Raw genomic sequence first — 22,245 nt, forward strand, 5'->3', positions numbered from 1 at the left:
CATCATGTTGAGTCGGACTGGTGATTGATTGGCAGATTGACACGTGGTGTTCAGAATCCTCATTGCCCTCCCATTCTTCATTACTCCATAGAATAAAGAAAAACACCTTCACAAGCCGTTTTTAGTTCCCCTTCCTTCAGTAGTATCTTTCAGAACTGATCATTCACACTTCTTCCTTTTTTAATCTAAAACATTTTAAAACATCTGCCAACAATGTCTCTGAAGCAGACCAGTCCAAGTGACCTTCACTGGATGTTTCTTAAAAATGCAAAGTAGAATTCTACATGGTCGTATCCGAAAACGTCCTTGCCTGCAGCTTCCTAAATTGACACAATGTATGATTATCTTACTATAGAACAAACTGTTTAGTAAAAACAAATGCAGAAACAAGAAATATCAACATCCAGAGAGTGCATCATCTGATACTCTACGGAGTTGATTGCTGCCAATTGTGAGAAGCGCGTTCCCCTATCTCGTTATCAGCTATTGTCAAACACACATTGAGTTTAGAAAGAGACGTGTGCAGCAAATTCTACTAAATAAAAAGCTGAAGTTAGTACAACATCCCGGAATTTAAAGCGTATGCATTTTTTTTAGAAGTTTCACATCATGTAAAAGGGGCTATTTTTGCGTACCAAAAAGCTTACTATTTAGAATGCAGGTGTATATTTTTGGACACAGCTCATGTCTCTGAGGCTGTGGTCGGATGTAGAATAGTGGATGTTGTATTAGTTAGTCACATGCAGCCCTTGTTTTCACCACATTGATAATACTAGTTAGGTTGACGTAGCGAGGCTAAGAACTGCTTGTCTTTGCAGTCCAACCTAACTTTTTCCTCTCTCTTCTGTTCATTTCCTGTTTGTCTGTCTGTGTCTTCTCCTTTAGTTGCTTCAGCAGGCCACTTCTTCCAGTAACCTGGGAGCTTTCAGTGGGATACAACAGATGGCTGGTGAGTTCAGTGGATGTACGAAGACACACACATACGCACACTAACCATTGAAACTGGCAACGTCTACCAGACCCTGATGTAGCCTTCACTATAGTGAATACAGCTTTGCCTTGAGGAAAAACCATGCAGTGGTTTTCTAGGATGTGGCTGATGTTAGATTTGTCGTGAGCTGGTTCATGCGGGACAGCAGTGTGTGCTAGGCATCAAAGAAGGGATTTCTAAGCTAGCATAACGGATTAGGAGGGAGATAGGAGCTCTAATATACTCTGGCTCCCCCTGCTGGCTCGCCTCGGTCTTTCTCCATGTGTGCTCCAGCCCACGCTCCCAGCTTGCTTTCTCCATCCTTTATCCCTTCATCCTTCACTTCTCTCCCCCTTTCCATCTCTAACTGCAATCTCTGAATCCCTTGCACTCCTGTCCCACCTCCCCCGGCTCTTTCTCGCATCCTCCTACATCCGTCCTTTCTCCCCACTTACCGGCTAATTCTCCCCCCTTTTTGTGACCCTCTCTTCCTCCCTTCTCCCTCTTTCCGTGGGTGCTCAGTAAGCTGTCAGCTCCTAATTGTAGGCTGTTTAGCTGGCTGACAGAGAGAAGCAGAGGGGAATATTTTTAGCAGCTAGCAGCACAGGAGTACTGTAATTGCCAGTGTTGCTGAAGGAAAAAATACATTATAATAATAAGTATTGCAAAACTAAACGGATTTGAGGAACTGGTTGTTGCACGGGAGAAATAATGTTTTTCTAAAGTAGTAAGCCCATCGGCTCAAGTTTTTTTATGTCTTGGAACAGTAGATGTGTTGAGGGTTCCTGGAATTGGGGACACATTTATAAAAGACAGTAATGCCGGTTGATGTGGTGTAGTTTAGTGAGCATGGGCCCCAAGGATCTTTTACCTATGTGAACGGCTGTTAGAACTCTCTCTCTCACACACACACACACACACACACATCTCCAGAAACGCTCAGGGACTTGGACCTGGAAGCTGAATCACGGCTGCATTCCGGAATCCTTTTTGGCTGTCCATCTGTCGCTGGGCAACCATATGTGATTGGCAGGCGATGTGAGACAGCTCAGTGACATCTGGTTCCAGTCTTCAGCATGAGGAGTAAGCGAGCTGTGAGAAGCTCAATTACCTAAATGAGCATTCAGTTAGAGCCAGTTATCTAGCTCGCGCTGTCGGTAGGTCATTCAGTTAGAGCCAGTTATCTAGCAAGCGCTGACGGTAGGTCATTCAGTTAGAGAAAGTTATCTAGCTAGCGCTGAAGGTAGGTCATTCAGTTAGAGCCAGTTATCTCGCTAGCGCTGCCGGTAAGTCATTCAGTTAGAGCCAGATACATAGCAAGCACTGCCGGTAGGTCATTCAGTTAGATCCAGTAATCTAGCTAGCGCTGCCGGTAAGTCATTCAGTTAGAGACAGTTATCTAGCTAGCGCTGCCGGTAGGTCATTCAGTTAGAGCCAGTTATCTAGCTAGCACTGAAGGTAGGTCATTCAGTTAGAGACAGTTATCTAGCTGACGGTAGATCCTTCAGTTAGAGACATGTATCTAGCTAGCGCTGCCGGTTAGTAATTCAGTTAGAGCCAGTTATCTAGCAAGTGCTGCCGGTAAGTAATTCAGTTATAGCCAGTAATCTAGCAAGCGCTGTCTGTAGGTCATTCAGTTAGAGCCAGTTATCTAGCAAGCGCATCTGGTAGGTCATTCAGTTAGCACCAGTAATCTAGCGCTGCCAGTAGGTCATTCAGTTAGAGCCAATTAGCTACCTAGCGCTGCCGGTAGGTCATTCAGTTAGAGCCAGTTATTTCGCTAGCGCTGGCGGTAGGTCATTCAGTTAAAGACAGTTATCTAGCTAGTGCTGATGGTAAGTAATTCAGTCAGAGACGGTTATCTAGCTAGCGTTGACGGTAGGCCATTCAGTTAGAGACAGTTATCTAGCTAGCACTGCCGGTAGGTCATTCAGTTAGAGACAGTTATCTACCTAGAGCTGACTGTAGAGCTGCACCTCACAGCAGGCAAGGATACACAGCCTCCAAACAGACATGGCTAGAGCTACATTACAGCCACACAGCACAGTGCAGTCTGCCCTCTGTTTGGACCCCACAATTCTGCTAGGTGCAGAGGGGTCTGTCTCTCTTCGTCATGATGAATGTTGCCATTCCAGGACAGAGTATCTCTGCTGTTTGACATTCTGACTGAGGTGTAGCTATTGTAGGTGAATAGCTATCTGAGATACTCGTCGTTATGGGTGCTCTTGAGGGATTTAATATTCCGGATAGCCTCAGAGAACAGCCATTCTGTCCATATTAATGGTAGCTTTGATGGTTGTTGTGCTCTGTTATGTCCTCCAGCAGCCATAGCTGTTTCATAGTCTTGGTCATCCTCTGGGGAACAGTGCTCTCTAGTGATTATCCCCCCTGTTTTACATGATTAAGTGGCATTAGGACCCGTCAGTGCGTGTATACGTGCGCGTGTGTATGTGTGTGCGCGTGTGTGACTGAGTGTGCAGAGTACATGGTCAGACCAGTGTCTCTCCACTCAGCCCAGCCTGATTGAGTCATGTGCTCCACTCTAAACCCACACATTGACAAAGCCAGTCAACAGCGCTTCCTCTCTAGCCGCACAGTGGAAAAACACAGTGAGTTATACAATACCATAGGGAATCCTTATGGCAGCTATACTGCAACTTTCCCACAGTGTGTTTGATTGATGGTATGATGGCCAGACAGGGTGATCTATGCCTCTAGGGGTGCTTTTCAAAGTTTCATTCTCCTTACCGAGCGCTCAGTGCCAAATAAATCCTAAACGGCTGTGCAAATACGATTAGAAACTGTCTTATATAATTATTTTTTGTTATTTTTTATTAATCATTATTCAAATGTGTATGCTAAGTGTACATTTCTTGATGTTTATCCGGTTGACAGGTTAGAACACATTTATTTTCCCACAACAGTGAATGGTAAATATATTCATAATCTCAAGGTTGTGAAGTGAAGAACAGACTGTATTTTATGTGCTGTTTCCCCAGCCTGCTGAGTTCGTTCTGTTAAACACACCTCTTAGAGAGGCAACAACAGAACTCTGACGGAAGCACGCTTGTTGTTTATCGCAGGATAATTCTGCACAGACTGCTTTGTTCTACACTGTGTCTGCGTTTCACACACGCACACGCACAGACACACACCTCCTGTCAAGACAGGTCGTCACGGTAACCTTGGAAGTCAGGAACAAGAAAAAGAAAATGAACATTGCGATTAAGAGAAGGCTGAAGATGTCAACGCCTGGTGCTTTCACCCTGTCAGAGGGACCATCGGGGGACAGGCACCACCCTCGCTAGTCGTTCTGTAGCGTCTTCTTCTCATTGGTCCTGCTGTGTGTTGGTCCTGCTCATTGGTGTCTCCCCGCCCCCCCCCAAAACAATAAAATAAAAAGCAACCTCTAACTTCATCCAGATGCCAAGCAAGGTTTAACAGTGCTCAGATTCTTTGTGATGTCTTGTTCATGTGACGTTGTGTGTGTACGTTTCTGTGTGTGTGTGTATATTCATGGTACTGTATATACATTCAGACTGTATATACGACACATACCTCACATTGGACAAGGTTTCCACCCCTCTTTCCTGGATCCACAGGAGCGTTCTGCACAGATGTAGACTTGTCTGTCTGAGTAGGTGGCTGGGGCTCCACTGCTTTGTTAAACGGAGTTATTCAGTCTGCTTATGAAGCCTTGTTCAGCAGCCTCTTCATTCTCCCAACAGTACTCCAGCCTGTGTCTAATCTACCGTGCCATATTTCTTTATTCGCAAACTCACTGCTCACGCACACACGCAAACACACACGCTACACTCTTCCTCTTTTTCACCCACCCATGTGCACACATGCTGCTGTCCCAAACCACAGTGAAGGGTGACTAACCCTGGAGGTGTGGAATGGCCTTTGCCTAAACATCAGTAAGAAGCTGGCATGTCCTCGTTAATTATGCTTAAGTAGCAGCCCGTATGCTAATGCTACGTAGCTAATTAGTCAACCAGGCTACAGTTAGCCTACATACCAGCAAAGAGTCGCATAATGAACACGTTGGTTAATTACTGCCTAAGGAAACCTCGCGGCTGCGAGTGCAAGGCGCTCTCTGTGGTAATGTATATCCCGGAGTCGTCCTATACATTGTTACCTCTGAAAGAAAACAATGGAAGATTGAGGAAGATTGGCCGATTAGAGTAGATGGGGCTCAGTAATGACCCATGGGTCTTTAGGGAAATGTTGAGTCAGGTGGTACCGGTGCCATCCGTGCACTGTTGTCTGGATTCCCTGTGTGTTGGATTGGGAACCACTTGACACACTCACACACCCCATGGACAGTGGACTATTATTGAGAGAGATTCTACTTTTGTATCAAATATATTTATATATATATATATATATATATATATATATATATATATAAATACATAGCACTTTGCACCTGAAACACCATCGATAAGTAGCAACGAGCTTGTCAATCGGAATAGAAGCCTCTCCTCCACTTTGGCGCCCGCCCGGTTAGCACGTGGTCCCGGGGCGGTCCAGGAGGGGTCCAGCTCCGGTCCCCAGGTTTGACACACCCTCTCTGGCTCCTCTCCTCCAGGTATGAGTGCTCTGCAGTTGCAGAACCTGGCCACTTTAGCAGCGGCGGCAGCAGCGGCCCAAAACTCAGCCAGCCCCTCCAACGCAAACCCCCTGTCCTCCAGTGCAGCCTCCCTCGGAGCGCTGGCCAGCCCAGGTAAAGCCGCTTCAGAGGGGGGTCAAACGCGGGGACGCCTGCCTCCTGTCCCGCTGCCGCCCTCTCACCTTCACCGTCGTCAGCAATACCATCGTCACCGCCATTGCTGACGATCAAAACCATCTTCATCATTATCTTCGTCTTAGTCAGGCGACAGCCACAGGTTATGACTCCATGGTGTGTGTCCACCGTGTTGGATTGTTCCTGCGTCGTGTCGTCGTTACCATGGAGGCCGTGCTGTGTTGGTCCCACCCCCCTGCCTGTGTGTCTGTGTCCGACAGCACCATGTCATGTGACGTGTATACCCTGTGGCTTTGTCGTCCCGTGTCCCGCGCGTGTGTTTTGTGTGGAACATATTATAGCTCGATGTCGTGTGTTGGGTTTTTGGGTGTAGGTGTGTGTGATGGCGTGTTTATGTGTGGCGGGGCAGGGGGGGTGATCCGACCCTCTAAGACTCAGGACCTTTAAGTGCAGGGGAGTTGTTTCTGGGGGAAGGGAATGTTGTTAGCACCCTGGTGGGTTTTCTTTGTGATGTACCTCTGGGAGACAGACAGCCGGGTCACTGGGGACTAGAAAATATAGACAGATGGTTCTCTGAATAGGAGAGACAGGCAGCTGGGTTTATGGAGACTAGAGACCGACAGCAGTGTTGATGGAAACTTGAGAGACCAAAAACAGGGTTTATGGAGACTAGCGAGACCAAAAGCAGGGTTTATGGAGACTAGAGAGACCAAAAGCAGGGTTTATGGAGACTAGAGAGACCAAAAGCAGGGTTTATGGAGACTAGAGAGACCAAAAGCAGGGTTTATGGAGACTAGAGAGACCAAAAGCAGGGTTTATGGAGGACTAGGGAGACCAAAAGCAGGGTTTATGGAGACTAGAGAGACCAAAAGCAGGGTTTATGGAGGACTAGGGAGACCAAAAGCAGGGTTTATGGAGACTAGAGAGACCAAAAGCAGGGTTTATGGAGACTAGAGAGACCAAAAGCAGGGTTTATGGAGGAGCTCAGTAGCTGAAGTGATCTAGATCAACTGCTCACTCCGCCTGTCCTCGTTTACAGTGTGAATCCTGCTTACTGCTCTCTCTCATTTTGTCTCAACATCTTGTCCTCGTAGTTGTGCTCCTCCAAGTGTTTTGTTGTGCCTATCTCTGCTTTCAACTAGTGATTAGCATTGGTTTGAATGCATATTCCACTCTCTTTCTCTCTCTCTCTCTCTCTCTTCCTCTCTCACTGTCTATCTGTCTGGTTTTGTGAATGTCAGAGCTACCTTGAATTAATAGTGCATGCCCAGGCTGTGTTCAGTGCCAATGAAAGGTGAAAAACACTCTCTGTTAATTAAATGATGACCGAAGGTTAGTTTGAATTTGATGAAGATATTAATTTAACCATGGCGAGAGGCCTCTGCTTTTTATTTGTACTGAGTAGTGTCATATTTGAAGACAGCACCTCTTTCTGATAGTGTTTTACTAATGTTTTGGTGGGGGAGGGGGCTAAAGGGGTGATAGTGGACCCTCTGTGGACACTAAACGACTATCTGTAAAAAAAAAAATATATATATAAATAATATTCACCTACATTGTACTTTGTTGACATCACTTGAGTTTTTGCATGTCGTTGTCTATTGTGATCTGTTCTTGTAGACTGTTTTTTGTGTCATTGGTCTTTGTGTTTGTCAGAAGCGTGTCTGTGTGTCTGTGTCTCTGTTCTGAGTTAACCTCTTACAGTATCTCCTCTTAAAAAAAAATCTTAGAAATGCTGGGATGTATCTCCGTCACACCCCGGGCATCTGAAAAGAGGGGTCCAGTCTAGCTGGTTGTCTGGCACTCTTGCTTGCGCTGTTGCTTGCCTGTCTGTCTGCTTCAGATTTGGTCATTATGTGAACACTTCAAAGAAAGAAACAAATCCCTCACCTTTTCATAGCTGTCGCCAAATACACACACATCCACAACGACTGTGTCCATCTTTCTCTGCATTTATTTCTGTGTGGGGGATCTTTATATCTAGCCCACCCAGCAGTAACACTCAGGTCTACAACACTTCTTTTTTGAGACTGGAGATGTTTTTAATCCCTGCCTGGCGTTCAGCTCCTGTTTGTCTGAGCAGGACTGCTGTTGATGCTTAGATCAGTGAAACGTCCATTTGGAGGTTTCCGCTCTTCTAACGGGTGTGCTTGTTGTTTTGTTCCTCCCTCTCCTCTCCTCTTCCTCCCCTGGTATCCTCTCTTCCCGACAGCGGGCACCACAGCCAACTCCTCGGGCATGAACTCTCTGACCTCTCTAGGCACCCTGCAGGGCCTCGCTGGCGCCACCATGGGACTGAACAACATTAATGCACTAGCAGGTAGTGTCAACAGTGAGTATTTCCCATCGGCCACCATCCCCATCCTACCGCCATCCTACCGCCAGCCCATCACACCTCCATCCTACCACCAGCCCATCACACCTCCATCCTACCTCCAGCCCATCACACCTCCACCCTACCTCCAGCCCATCACACCTCCATCCTACCTCCAGCCCATCACACCTCCATCCTAACTCCAGCCCATCACACTTCCATCCTACCTCCAGCCCATCACACCTCCACCCTACCTCCAGCCCATCACACCTCCATCCTACCTCCAACCCATCACACCTCCATCCTACCTCCAGCCCATCGCCCCTCCATCCTAACTCCAGCCCATCACACCTCCATCCTATCTCCAGCCCATCACACCTCCACCCTACCTCCAGCCCATCACACCTCCATCCTACCTCCAACCCATCACACCGCCATCCTAACTCCAGCCCATCACACCTCCATCCTACCTCCAGCCCATCGCACCTCCATCCTACTTCCAGCCCATCGCACCTCCATCCTACTTCCAGCCCATCGCACCTCCATCCTACCTCCAGCTTATCGCACCTCCATCCTACCTCCAGCCCATCGCACCTCCATCCTACATCCAGCCCATCGCACCTCCAGCCCATCACACCTCCATCCTACCTCCAGCCCATCGCACCTCCATCCTACCTCCAGCCCATCACACCTCCATCCTACCTCCAGCTTATCGCACCTCCATCCTACCTCCAGCCCACCGCACCTCCATCCTACATCCAGCCCATCGCACCTCCACCCTACCTCCAGCCCATCACACCTCCATCCTATCTCCAGCCCATCACACCTCCACCCTACCTCCAGCCCATCACACCTCCACCCTACCTCCAGCCCATCACACCTCCATCCTACCTCCATCCTACATCCAGCCCATCGCACCTCCACCCTACCTCCAGCCCATCACACCTCCATCCTACCTCCAGCTCATCGCACCTCCATCCTACCTCCAACCCATCACACCTCCATCCTAACTCCAGCCCATCACACCTCCATCCTACCTCCAGCCCATCGCACCTCCATCCTACCTCCAGCCCATCACACCTCCATCCTACCTCCAGCTAATCGCACCTCCATCCTAACTCCAGCCCATCGCACCTCCATCCTACCTCCAGCCCATTGCACCTCCATCCTACATCCAGCCCATCGCACCTCCACCCTACCTCCAGCCCATCACACCTCCATCCTATCTCCAGCCCATCACACCTCCACCCTACCTCCAGCCCATCACACCTCCACCCTACCTCCAGCCCATCACACCTCCATCCTACCTCCATCCTACATCCAGCCCATCGCACCTCCACCCTACCTCCAGCCCATCGCACTTCCACCCTACCTCCAGCCCATCACACCTCCACCCTACCTCCATCCTACCTCCAACCCATCACACCTCCATCCTAACTCCAGCCCATCACACCTCCATCCTACCTCCAGCCCATCGCACCTCCATCCTACCTCCAGCTAATCGCACCTCCATCCTACCTCCAGCCCATCGCACCTCCATCCTACCTCCAGCCCATCACACCTCCATCCTACCTCCAGCCCATCACACCTCCATCCCACCTCCACCGCATCACCATGACAGGGATATGCCGCTCTCACACCAGAACAACTGAAGTGGGTATCAACAAACATGTGGCTAATTGCAGAGGAATGATGGTCAGATGTGCCAGAACATTCAGCCAATCAGCATTCAGTGTTGGAACCACCCCAGTTTCTAATTAGAAATGCAACATTGGTAATGGCATAGACCAGGGCAATCCCAGTCCATGGGGCCCCAAGATATAATTTTTATCTGCAAGTTAAATGCACTCGCCTGGTGTCCCAGGTCTAAATCGCTCCCTAATTAGTTACACAGGATGAAAGGCAGAAGTCTGTCAGCCCTTTAGTTTTGGGATTGATCAGCCCAGAGATAAATAATACTCTAAACCACTATTAAATTCCTCAAACCATGCCCATAGTACCCTCGCTAAGCCGCATGTCTCTTGTGTCCAGCCTGACCTCAGGCTCCAGGCTGCTCTGCTTCAGTCCACCTCATCCTCACACTGACCACAGACACCGAACACCATCCGCCCGCCTGTCCATTAGTCCGTCCGCTTCCTGCCCGGTTCATGCCAGGCGCAGTCCGTTTAAATTCTGCCGCCGGTGTACGTGTTGTCCCTGTGACGATGTCCCTTCCCGTCTCCGTGCAATGCTGTGTTACGTGTCCCTCGTGAGTCCGCATTTAGAAGCTTCCGCGGTTGTGGGGTCGAAGAGAGGAAGACCTTCAGAAGGTGTCAGTAACTCTCTGGTCTACACGGGGGGACGAGCTGGGTCCCACTAGTTGCAGTGAATCACCATCCTGTCCCGGCGTTCACCTCTGGGGTGGGGGGGGTAGTTAAAGTGTGGGGTCTTAATCAGCGTTGTTATGACAGCGTAGATCCTGTAAATCCAGCCCATTCTCCACATCAGTCTCCCCTGACCTTTTCCTCTTCTCCTACAGTCGCCATATCCGCTTTATAAATCACCCATGGGCTCAAACACCACGGGAATGTCAGTTTCACATTTAATCTCCCCCCCCCCACCCCTCCGCCCACCTGCGCCTCCTCTAATTTAAGCACATCTAGGCTTTAATTGAATTGTAAAGGTCAGTGGTGCAATTATTTCTGAATAAATGACTGACCTATAATTTCCATGACCCCGGTCATCATTTATATCTCTGTCTGATGGCCGCGACGGTGGCGGGACATTTGGGCGGGCATCGACCCCCTCTGACTGTCGTCCTGCTAGGCGGCAAAGCCGTTCTAACAAGTGTATCTGTCACTTCCGAGACAGCCTCTGCTCGTAGCCCCTCTCAATTGACAAATAAAGGCGCCAGCATGTCAGGGCCGTGGGGGATGAAGGGCCAGTGTTGAACCGATGAAAACGCCAAAAACCCTTGGTGGTTAAATAAAGTAGGCAGTTGCAGATGGTAATATTTTAGGCCTTAAGCTTATTGTTTTGGTCTGTTTTGTTGTGCGGTGCTTGTCTGTGTGCGTGCGTGTGCGTTTGCCTGTGTTTTTGTGCTCGTTTGTGTGTCGCGCTGGGGGGGAGAGGGGGGGGGGTTGTCATGGTGATGTTTCAGCGACTGGCTGCTCATTTCCACCGTGGTCATCCAGTTTGCAAGGGTCAGACCGGGCTCTCCATTCATTGCTGTTTTGGATTTTAATGTCTTCTGTGTATTATGTGTGTATTATGTGTGTATTATGTGCGTGGGTGGGTGAGAAAGAGAGCGAGAGAGAGAAAATAAAAGTGAGTTATCTTTTGTCTTTCACATTGTGTCTTTGTGTTACAGTGCTGTGCTGTCCTCTGTGTATGAACGATGATACATAACACGTATGCTGACTGTGTGTGTGTGTGTGTGTGTGTGTGTGTGTGTGTGTGTGCTGAAACACAACCTGCAGTGGAGCGCTAATGAGTAAGTGCACTCTTCTTTTTTTATTGTTGGGTTTTATGTAAAGTTGCTCAAATGCTCTCAGGTATGGCGGCCCTGAACGGAGGCCTGGGCGGCGCGGGGCTGACAAACGGCACGACGGGCACCATGGACGCGCTCACACAGGCCTACTCAGGGATCCAGCAGTACGCAGCCGCAGCCCTGCCCACCCTCTACAGCCAGTCCCTGCTGCAGCAGCAAGGTGCCGCCGGCAGCCAGAAAGAGGGTCAGTGGGCGTGGGGCGGAGCCAGGGGGCGGGGGGGGGCGGAGCCAGGGGACGAGGGGCAGAGCCAGGGTGTGGGGCGAAGCCAGGGGACAGGGGAGCGGAGCTGTGGGGGGGGGGGGGGGTCCAGAGGGTGAGGTCGTCGAGGGGTTTAGAGAGAGTTTGTCGAGGGGTTTACGGACTGTTTAGAATATCAGTTGTACTAAACAGGTAGGTAGCCTGTCCAACTGAGGGAGAGGAAGTGCAGGCTGGGATTAATGTGTGTCAATTAACTCTCTCATGTCTTTGCCGACCCACTTGACAGTTTTCTAGAAAAATCTTAACTGATATCTTGATGCAGGTCTTATTTGGGAAAATCATTTTTACATGCACCTTTGATATCCCACTGATATAAACAAGAATCCCTGTGTCTATAAACAAATATTCATATTTATTATTAAAATTGACATGGGTTACGCGGAATAGTAACTGGAATTACCAGACATTTTGTTTCTTTAAGCCATTATATATAACCTCACATTTTATTATACAGTTGAGCCCAAAAGTATTCATACCCATGCCAAATTTTGAGCTATAGTGAATTTCTATTTGACCAATAGGTTTTTTCTGCCTGGAAATTACATAAACAAGTGACAAAACACGGTGAGACATTGTGCTGGAGATACAAATGAATAACATAACTATTTCTGTTTTTAGCCATGACTTGCTGTTCAGCTGTTCTCAATTCATAGGTGATTAGAATGCTCTCTCATTGTGGAAATTACAATACCATTTTAAATGGTATAGAAACTTGCATTTTCTAAAAGATTTGCAACAATTTCAAGGGGTATGAATAATGTTGGACATGGGATTTTTCATTAAAAAAAATGAAAAAAAAACAAATAGTTACGTAATTCATTTGTATCTCCAGCACAATGTCTTACCTTGTTTTGTCACTTGTTTATGTCATTTCCAGCCAGAAGAAACCTATTGGTCAAATAAAAATTCACTATGGCAATACATTTGGCATGGGTATGAATACTTTTGGGCTCAACTGAATAATAAACCTAAGAATTGCGACTAAGTGTGACATGTGACCTGTAACACACACTCAGGATTCCAACCAGATAACATGTGCATCCTTGACAGACTGAGGTCCAGATTATAACATTATGACATTCTGCACAAATGTCATTTTGATTTTCATTGTTTTGGTGTTGCTGAAATACTTTTTCTCTCTGGTCCCTAAACATCCTGGCTCAGTGCCAGGTAGCTAAAGTGAAAGAAGATAATTGAATGTGTTCATTCTATTGATTGATGATATTCTGGTGAGCAGTGATTTATTTAGTCTTCTGGGGCAACAAGTACTGACACAAGAGGGGGTATGTTTAGAACTCCAGACAAGTTGACAGAAAAATAACCTGCCACACGTTGGAATTAATAAACACGTGTGAAAGGGACCAGCAAAACGAATTATCAAGATCAAACTGCTTAATTAGCTTCATTTGTTCTAAGTAATTTGTTTATAAGATCAAATATCACAAACCCGTGATACTAAACAGAGCTTGTTCAGACTGTGACAAACAACAGGAAAGGGGATAAGCTGTTTTCATTCATCAGTGTCCCATCTTAGATATCCCAGACACATCGGAGTTGCCCCATTCCGGGATGTAAACATTCATAGGCCGCTATAAACTGGACATGACTGGTATATGTATCAGAAACAGAATAGTAACTGAGTTTTCATGTGACCACTATTGCTCGGAGGGTTTGACTCTAATCCTTTACCATGACTCTGTCCTATTAGGGCCTGAAGGGGCCAACCTGTTCATCTACCACCTGCCCCAGGAGTTTGGGGACCAGGACATCCTGCAAATGTTCATGCCTTTTGGAAACGTGGTCTCTGCCAAAGTCTTCATCGACAAACAGACAAACCTGAGCAAGTGCTTCGGTAAGTCTGCCTGCACTGAGAACACAAACCTGTGGATGAATGACCTTTTCAATTGCCTGCCATAACTTTTGCAACACATTCAGTCTCCCGCAACTTTTTCCTCACTTTCTTTCCCATGTCCTCTCTCCCTCCCTCTCTTCGTCTCCGCCCGTCCCTCCCTCCCTCTCTTCAATTTTTCCCTACCTCCCAGGCTTCGTCAGTTACGACAATCCGGTGTCGGCGCAGGCAGCCATCCAGGCCATGAATGGCTTCCAGATCGGCATGAAGAGGCTGAAGGTGCAGCTCAAACGCTCCAAGAACGACAGCAAACCATACTGATCTTAGCACTAGGGCCTATCTGCTCCCATGTTAGCACTGCTAGGGTAAGTCCCCATACGAGCCACGACCTCTACACAGGGACTGGGGGAGTGTGGGAGGAGGGGAGGGGTGGGATCGCGGGGGGGATAAAAAATTTGACCACCAGAGGGAGACACTACTTTCCCTTGTGTATTTTATTTTTATTTTTTTTGCTTTTTCATTCAGCCATATTATTTATTATTGTGATTTTTTAAAATATTTTTTCACATGAACACTCCGATTACAGCCATTCTTTTGTACCACTTAAAAAAAGAGTAGCTATCATGGGTAGCTTTTTCAGTTGTTTTAAAATGTGTATTTAATTTCCTATGTAATTATTTATGTATTGTAAAAAAAAAAATACAAGTAAGAAAAGAAAACAGAAGCTCTAGGATTTTTGTTGCTCTCCTTGTGAACCTGAGGACTGATGAAAGACAGGGATACAAGGGTTTATTTCTCAAAACGTACCCATATGCACATGACAGTTAACCTCCTGGTGTTGGTTTCCTAGCCAACCGTCGCTGCTTCTGTGACCCCTCTATGCCTGCTGACAAACACCATGGATTAAAGGGTTAAAACAAAACCTGGTGGCTGTTTGTCAGTCAAGGACAGCATCATATACACTCCTAACAAAACACTCCAGCTATTTTAGACTTATGACTCCATTCGTATTTCTTTATGTGGAGAGTCTTTTTTATTTCACACTAAAACAATTATACATTAAAATTCTATACTTTTCTGGGTCAGATCACATTGGTCTTTGTTGAAGGGGATATTGTGTAGAACATTTTCAAACATCCACAAACTGATGAAGGCTATAAGAAAAACATGTTTATGGGGATGGGGTTTACTGAAAATACTTGATGTTTCTTGAGAGATAAAAAAAAAATGTCAAAGTACAGAAAGCCACAGGCCTGTACATTTTATTTGTAAAAAAAGCAGTTATATTTTTATACACAATTTTTACTGCCTCAAAAAAAAAGGATTTTATTTATTGCCTATTGTCAAGTTAATGGACTCCTTAAGAATATAATCTGTTAGAATAGAATCTTGTCAAGTAGTCTTTTGGAATTCAGAACTACTGTAGTATTCACTAGAACACAGAACCACGTTCCCACCTTGCTCTGCCTCGGCTCCCTTCACTTTCACAGACTCACACTCCTCTCAGCTCTCTCTCCCTCTCTCTCCATCAGTAGCGGTACTTGACCTGTCAAAATTCAACCTTTCCTTGCGTTTAGTTTTTGTTCATGTGTTTCGTTCTGTTTTGTTCGTTTGTACTGTACAAAGATCTTTGAACAGTTTCCCCAAATGATGATCCATCAGCCAGCCTCTCCTGGGACTCGTGATGGATATAGCTTTGGGTGTTCTGTATATGTGCGTCTGTATGTATTATTAAGAGAGTGTGTGAGAGTGTGTTTGTACTGTGAATGTGTGTATGTGTGTGTTAGTATTAATCCAAAACATATATCATTTTCCAAAAAAAAAAAAGAAAATCATGAAAGATAAAAAAATGCCAATTGTGTAATAAGTGGTATTGCTGTTATGACCTAGTGGTTTGCATTGTTGTTTTGTTGTTGTTGTTTGTTGTTCTGATTTTAATGCTGTAGTGGTGTGGTACCCTGGCGCTCTGTTCTGTGTGTAACACTCTCCTCTCCCCTGTTTTCTTCCCCTATAGAACCATCTCCATGCCTGTTAGCTCATCGTTTGCCTAGCATGTCTCCGTGGCGTCCAAAAAACAAAAAAAACAAAAAAAGTCTCATCGTCCCGTCATTGTTTTCTGATGTCTTTTCTGAGCTCACCTGATCATAACCTGGTCTCCGCCTACTGACCTTTTGAACTTTGAATCTAGCTTGACCTTTTTTGGAGTTTTTTATTTGTTGCATGTGACCTCATTTTGTTGTTTCTTTTGGGGGGAGATGGGGTCGGTGTGGGTACATTAGGGAGGAAGGTGGGAGGGAAGGGAAAAAGGGGGAGGAAAAAACAAATGTGAAAAAGTATAGCTGCATACATACAAAAAAACTGAGAACTCTTACAGACAAAAACAAGACATTTTTTTTTTTTTTTTAGAAAAACCTGTGGCAAAATAATTTCCATTCGATTTATTTAGTTTTGTTTAGTTTCCTTCTTTTACGTTGGGTTTCCTTTTTGTTCCTTTTTTCATTTAAAGTAAACTTGAAAATTCAGTACAGGGATTGGCATGCTGTCTTGTTTCTGGCACCACTAGCAATATGAGGCCAGGAGCAGACCCTGTCGGTTTCTATGAAAAATAGACTACTTCCAAACAGTTTTGAATAGAAACTGTCTGATCAATATTAGACTCTCTCAGAGCTCTATAATGGTTTTTACATTTTTCAGGCAGTGTAAAGTTTTTTGATAAGGCCATTTTAAGTGGCTCTGTTTCTCATTAAAGTCTATATATAGAACCACTTTTTTCTAGAGTAGTTTAAGGTATTAAAAATGTCAACAAAAAAAGGCTTGCCCTGTTTGGGGGGAGAAATGCTACCTACTGGTGTTACCTTTTGCTGAACTGACTCACAGATAGACAATCCGTGGTTTAAATGCACATGATGATGAAATGACCTATATTTTCTACTGTTTAAATGTATAGAGGAAAAAATACTAAAATACCTGTAACCCGCGTTAACGTTGGTGCTTCTCGTGAGTTTAGTTGTGGTTTAATTACAAGTCTAACGGTCTTAAGTGTCTCATGTTTTTAAAGAGAAGACTAAAAAAAATCAGTTTACTTGAAAAATAGACAAAGCCTTTCATATTGCTATAATTACTATAAATGTTCATTTTTTTTAAGGAGTCCCTATTTGCAAAATGTACTGTTGGGTAATATTAAATTCCTAAAAAATATATATATATATAAATATATATAAATATATATATACCATGTCAGCTTGTGAAGCATCAATGTCATTATTATTTTATTTCTATCGTGGGAAACAATATTTAGATGTTTTGTTGTTCAGCAAAATGTGATTTTCTTTTCTTACAAAGAAAAAAAAAGACAAGATCAGTGGAGTTTAGTGCCAAATTCTGAAGATACATCCTGCCTATAGCGCGTCAGTGTATTTCTTGTGAAATTATTTGATAACATGGGTATTTTATTAAGTGTTTTGTATGGATCCCTCATATTTAAAAATATAGATTTAAAAAGTTTGTTAACTTGCTATTCTGTGGTCTTGTTGCCTGAAACTGTTCATGTTTTGCTTTTTTTTGTAAAGATGTAAAAAGTGCCCATGTGTCATACACACACACACACACTCGCACGTCCACAAACTAGCACACACATACACACACACCCACACACACACACACACACACTCGTGAAGACCTCACAGTTGACTTTACTTTGTTGATGTGTATGAGAGCCCCTGAGTGTGAGAGCCTCTACAGGATAGATTCCATGTTCTATTCTACCAGTATTTACATTATTGTCCACACATCCATACACACACACACACACACACTCTCACATGAGCCATTACCCAGAGCATTCTTCAAAGCCTTACCACAAGCCTTTACAAACACAGGCACATCAAAACAGTCACACACACCAACCGTCAGCCTTGCTCTTTGTTTCATAAATGTGCTCACTCCCACCGTATGAGTTCGGTATTCAGCTGAGAGCCAAATGTAAAGCCTTATTTGAAGTTCTGTCTCATTATGCCCTTTATCAAGGAGCAGTTTTTAGTTGAAGTTGCTAGAAAATGGGAGGCGTCGTTGTTTTATTTTTTTGGTCATGTTTGTGTCACTGCAAACAACACGAATGCGTTCATGATGTAAGCGAAGGGCAAGACTTACACATTCCCACAAAAGCCTCAAACCCTGCACAGACCCAGTCAAATCCAGGTTGACAGAACAGAATGATTTTCAGCTGTTGTGGCTTTGTTGTTCCTACAGTTCAGGACATTATATTTATGACTGTACCATTATTACAAAATGAGGTTTGCCGTAATGGGCTTGTAGGTGCCAAGTGGTGAGAGCATTTGATAAGTAACAGAAAGTTTGCCGGTTTGATTACCCGTGCTGACAAATGAAATATCTGTAGTTGTGCCCTTGAGTAAGGCACTTAATCATAATTGCTCCTGTAAGTCACTCTGGATAAGAGCCTCAACTAAAATGTAAACACTTTTGAGATGCCAAAGTATTATGTCAACATTCTCATAGTCATTCCGTTTACATGACACAATGCTATCTGTCCGTCAGTCTCAGTATTCTGTAAAACTGGGCTCAGTATCCCTTCCCTGGAAACCAAGTTTACGGTCTGCAAAATGCAGCACTATTTTATACAGAAATTCACCAGTCGCCTTAAACAGGGAGTGTTGTATCCACATAGATGGACTTGTCTAATAGGATATGCCGTCTGTATGTGTAATAGGTGGTGTGTGCCAAGTCTAGGTTTACTGTCCTGTACTGTCCCTCCGGCCGCTCCAACTCTGGGTAAGCATGTCACCATTAAGAGATGCAAAATGGCCGCCTTCTGCTTTAGCATGGCTCTCAAATTGAAAGCAAGGGGAAAAGCAAGTACATTATTGTAATCCGTTTCATTGTCTTTTTATAGATTAACAAGGTTTATTTGAAACACCTAACCAATTTGAGGCATGTTAGTGAAGTACACATGAGGGAAATAAATGTGATGAAAGGGTAGCCATCTTATTCAGTTCAATTGACAGCCAAAAAAACTAAAACGTTTCACAGCCAAGATGCAGAGTCTTGTGTTCTTGTCAAGTTACCAAGTCAATGTCAAACCTAAATTGCCTACATATAAATAGAAGACGTTTACAAAGCAGTAAGCATGTGTGTTTCCATACAAACAGCTAGAACTATGTGCAGAAATATCATCACCATTGCCACTATTATGTCCTACTAAACACTCCAGTGGTCGTAGATTATGTCCTATATTGTTGTTAACGTGTGTTTATCCTAGTCTCCTGTACCCAAGACCGATGCAGTATTAGTCCACGCTAAGACCCTTCAGGTATCCTCACTGTGAGGACCATGTTTGCACTCTAAATACATGTCAGAAACACAGACAATTCCTTCAGCTACCAGTACATCAACCCACGGTAGAGCATAAAGTCTTACATCCCAACCCTTTATGCTTTTGGGGGTGATACTGAATGGACATTTGTGTGATTTACTTAAGCATCCCAGAATTCCCAAATCTCTCACACCACCACCACCACACACACACACACGACACACTCTCACACACACACAGCCAGTTGGCACAGTGAAGTCTGGTTAAGTCGCAGTCTGTACAATGTTTCTGAAAAAGCACAAGAGGGTTCTCCACAGACAGATCGAGTGTCTGTTGAGGGCTTCACCTCAGGGGCTGTCATCACCAATGCTTGTTGTGATCTTTCTATCTCGTCACCGTTTTCTGTTCTCTTTCTTTCTTAATTATCTTAAGTGCTATTTATCAAACAATGAAATTGTAAAGGAAAAAAAACAACAACTTGTAGTTTCTTTGCATTTTGGCTTATTATGTCAAGTTAATGGGGGAGATGTTTGTGTGTTTTCTCTCTTTCTGTGCCGTAAAGAGCTTGTTGTCTGTAGACTAATATAATTTGGTTTGATTCTAAAGGATTTTAATAGTTTTAGTATTGTCTTGAAAGAAGCCAAAGTTAATGCATTTCAGTGGATTCTGTAAGCGTGTTGTATGTTTGTTTGACAACACTTCGAAATCTGTCATTGGATGGGATTTAAAAAGTACAAAAAATACAGGCTTTCCTATTTCTACAACTGATTGTACTTATGCATTTTGTACCAGTGGAACTTTTTATACTGGAGATTAAAGGAAACAAATAACAATTAGAAAAACAACCCTGTCTGGCCTCGTGATGTGGCCTGACCTTTGACTGGTTCCCGAGTATGATTTCTAGCTGGCATCAAGAAAGTTGGGTTTTACTATAAGATTTTCTAGAAGAACTTTGGCTTGGTTTCTTTAATTAATTAACATCTTCTTTTTCACCTGAGTGTGGTTGTTTCTTTTTAAAAAGAGGGGTTAGGCGAGTGTTGGTTTATTTTATTTTTTGCTTTAAAATAGAAGTTTGTCTATAAAAAAACGGTAAGTTTCATTTAACTTCTGTATTGTGACGTCTACATGATAAGACAATTAGGAATATAAATATTTAGTCACCTTCGGTGGATTAATGTATTAGTTTAATAAAGAAATAAACTAATTAGAGGTTTTTGCTTTTAGCTGTTTAGATTTTTCTGGTTCTTCTGTCCTCTGTGAACTAACTGTGTAGCTGAAGCAGTCAGAATTATTTTTGTAAACGTATGTTCTTGTGTGATGCAGTTTTTTGCTTCTGTCTCCGATATTAAACCATTTTTCCTAATACTCGTCTCTCTCTCTGTGTGTGTTGTTGTGTTCCAGTGGCTGTCTGATGTTGTAACGTTTCACACAACCCCAGCGTTTCACGTCTATCTCTCCTCTCACTCGCACTCTTTTTTCTCTCTGGTGTTTGTGTTTTGTTTTACACATACAGTAGTACAGTTGATTTCATCCCTAGTGACAATTCACTACGATGTCCTCACTAAACATGGTAATATACATCAAGGTGTGTATGTATATTACTGTGGAGCCCAACTTGCTGTGACAGTCAGTAACTTACTTTTGGGGGAATAGGGGCATGTCTTAAAACCTCAAATAGCCTGACAGGATTTTGAGTTGTAAGAACAAATGTTTACCTTCCTTATTCACTCTCACAATAATTTAGTTTTCATAAATTGAACTTGGTGACTACCAGCCTGTTATTTTTGTCCAATGTGGCTCTGTCTGACCACCTAATTAGCTGAACTATTTTAAAAGAGGGTGGGTCTTTTGGCTGTCCTTGATGAGGAAACGGCTGCTATAGGCCAATGTGAGTGTTCCCTCATCAGGGATTGGCTTGTGCTGTACACTGTTCTGGGCATGGTCTGTCTACTACTGTATGTCTGTGTGCAACTCCACTTCTGTACTGTGTCAGTGTCATTACTGCATCCACCAATACTTAACCAATCAGGAGAGAGTCCAAAGAATAGCCTTTAAACATAGACTCAGTATACATTTAACTTATGACAATGTCTCCACACCTTGAAGAGTTTGTAGGCTACTTTTGGAGAAGGATTATGGATTCTGAACTTAAATTTTCAAGCCTAGCAACAGTTTTGATCTCCCATTGTGTTAGATACGGCTGGTGCTGGGGTATAACATCTGAGATGATTCCAATACTGTTTTCTCTCTAGTGTCAAGGGATTTTATTTTCATCAGTGCAACACACAGCCAAGCCTGTTATTAAATATTGATTGTGAGTTTCAGCCAGGACGTACAATAAAATGCATATTGTATAGCCTGTGGACCCTAACTGTAGATAGATGACTATAATTATCAACATTTCAGCAATGAAATAAAAAAATACATTTCCGCAATGTCTAAAAGGGGAGCAATATTTTTTTTCTCTCTCCTATGGTTATGCTTTTTCTTTTCAATGATCCAAAGCCAAAGGTGGGAAGATATATTTTAAAAAGCACATTTATTGCTTTACCTGTCTGACAGAAAAACGGGACAGCATAACAATTCCTATAACTGCTGTTGCCAGCCATTATCATACAGTTATGAAAGGACATCATTGTGGGGTGGTTATTGCAACATTTAGGGCTAAATTAAATCAAGCCTGCATTGCAGTATTTACACAGCAGTATGTGGGTGTTTGGTGAATACCGTTAATACACAGTGTAAACAATACACAAACATATGTGCACCGCACATTTTAAAGTGGATTTGAGTTTCTTCAACCGCTACAGAGAAGTCAACTCTACGGTCACGACGACTGTTGACAAAGCTTACTTAGTCAAAAAGAACCAAACAGGTAAGCGCACTCTCAACATGACCTCACCTCACCTGGAGACAACAGCCACGTGTCAGGTAAGCCCCTGCAACATGTAACATCTATGTGGGCCTGGTGGGCCTTTACATAGTAGCCCTTATTTTGTCAAACCAGTCAGCTAAACACCAGGTATGTCAAGTTCTTCATTAGACATGTTTCTAGTTGACATTGTTGAGTTAAGGTGCGAGGATGGATTTCGATTTCGAGTACTAGCTAGACTGTTTGAATGGGTATTCAAAGAGCAATTTGAGTGAAATGTAGGGGCACGGTCGTAGACAAATGTGTAATAGAGTGCAATATTTTCATACTATCGAAAAAGCCTGGGAGACCACTCAGACACAGCAGTGTTTAC

General features: G+C 44.2%; 1 protein-coding gene and 1 long non-coding RNA gene across 30 annotated transcripts in view; one reads left to right on the forward strand and one right to left on the reverse strand.

Annotated features, from left to right (window-relative positions):
- celf2 (cugbp, Elav-like family member 2) overlaps positions 1-20,368 on the forward strand; it is a 154,131-nt gene extending 133,763 nt beyond the window's left edge. For 9 of the 27 annotated variants that reach the window (XM_020042819.3, XM_020042806.2, XM_020042811.2 and 6 more), the window contains 6 exons: positions 886-949; positions 5,565-5,699; positions 7,933-8,052; positions 11,550-11,747; positions 13,531-13,674; positions 13,865-20,368. In XM_020042819.3, coding sequence (XP_019898378.1) covers positions 886-949; positions 5,565-5,699; positions 7,933-8,052; positions 11,550-11,747; positions 13,531-13,674; positions 13,865-13,992 — 789 coding nt within the window. In that variant the 3' untranslated portion in view covers positions 13,993-20,368. The remainder of the gene's footprint in view (positions 1-885; positions 950-5,564; positions 5,700-7,932; positions 8,053-11,549; positions 11,748-13,530; positions 13,675-13,864) is intronic. The other 18 variants (XM_020042801.3, XM_020042815.3, XM_020042812.3 and 15 more) reach the window with 10 other exon arrangements.
- Positions 8,059-9,688, reverse strand: LOC117593787. Of its 3 annotated transcripts, XR_004575233.1 has the most exons (4): positions 9,331-9,688; positions 9,007-9,249; positions 8,672-8,898; positions 8,059-8,439 (listed from the first exon to the last, which is right to left on the reverse strand). It is a non-coding gene; the product is annotated as an uncharacterized LOC117593787 (long non-coding RNA). The 3 variants fall into 3 exon arrangements; XR_004575234.1 differs by lacking the exon at positions 8,059-8,439 and having other exon boundaries at positions 8,513-8,898; positions 9,396-9,688; XR_004575232.1 differs by lacking the exon at positions 8,059-8,439 and having other exon boundaries at positions 8,513-8,898.
- Positions 20,369-22,245: the final 1,877 nt, after the last annotated feature.

The sequence above is a fragment of the Esox lucius genome, chromosome 23 (genome assembly GCF_011004845.1).
Source record: "Esox lucius isolate fEsoLuc1 chromosome 23, fEsoLuc1.pri, whole genome shotgun sequence".
NCBI classification, from domain to species: domain Eukaryota; kingdom Metazoa; phylum Chordata; class Actinopteri; order Esociformes; family Esocidae; genus Esox; species Esox lucius.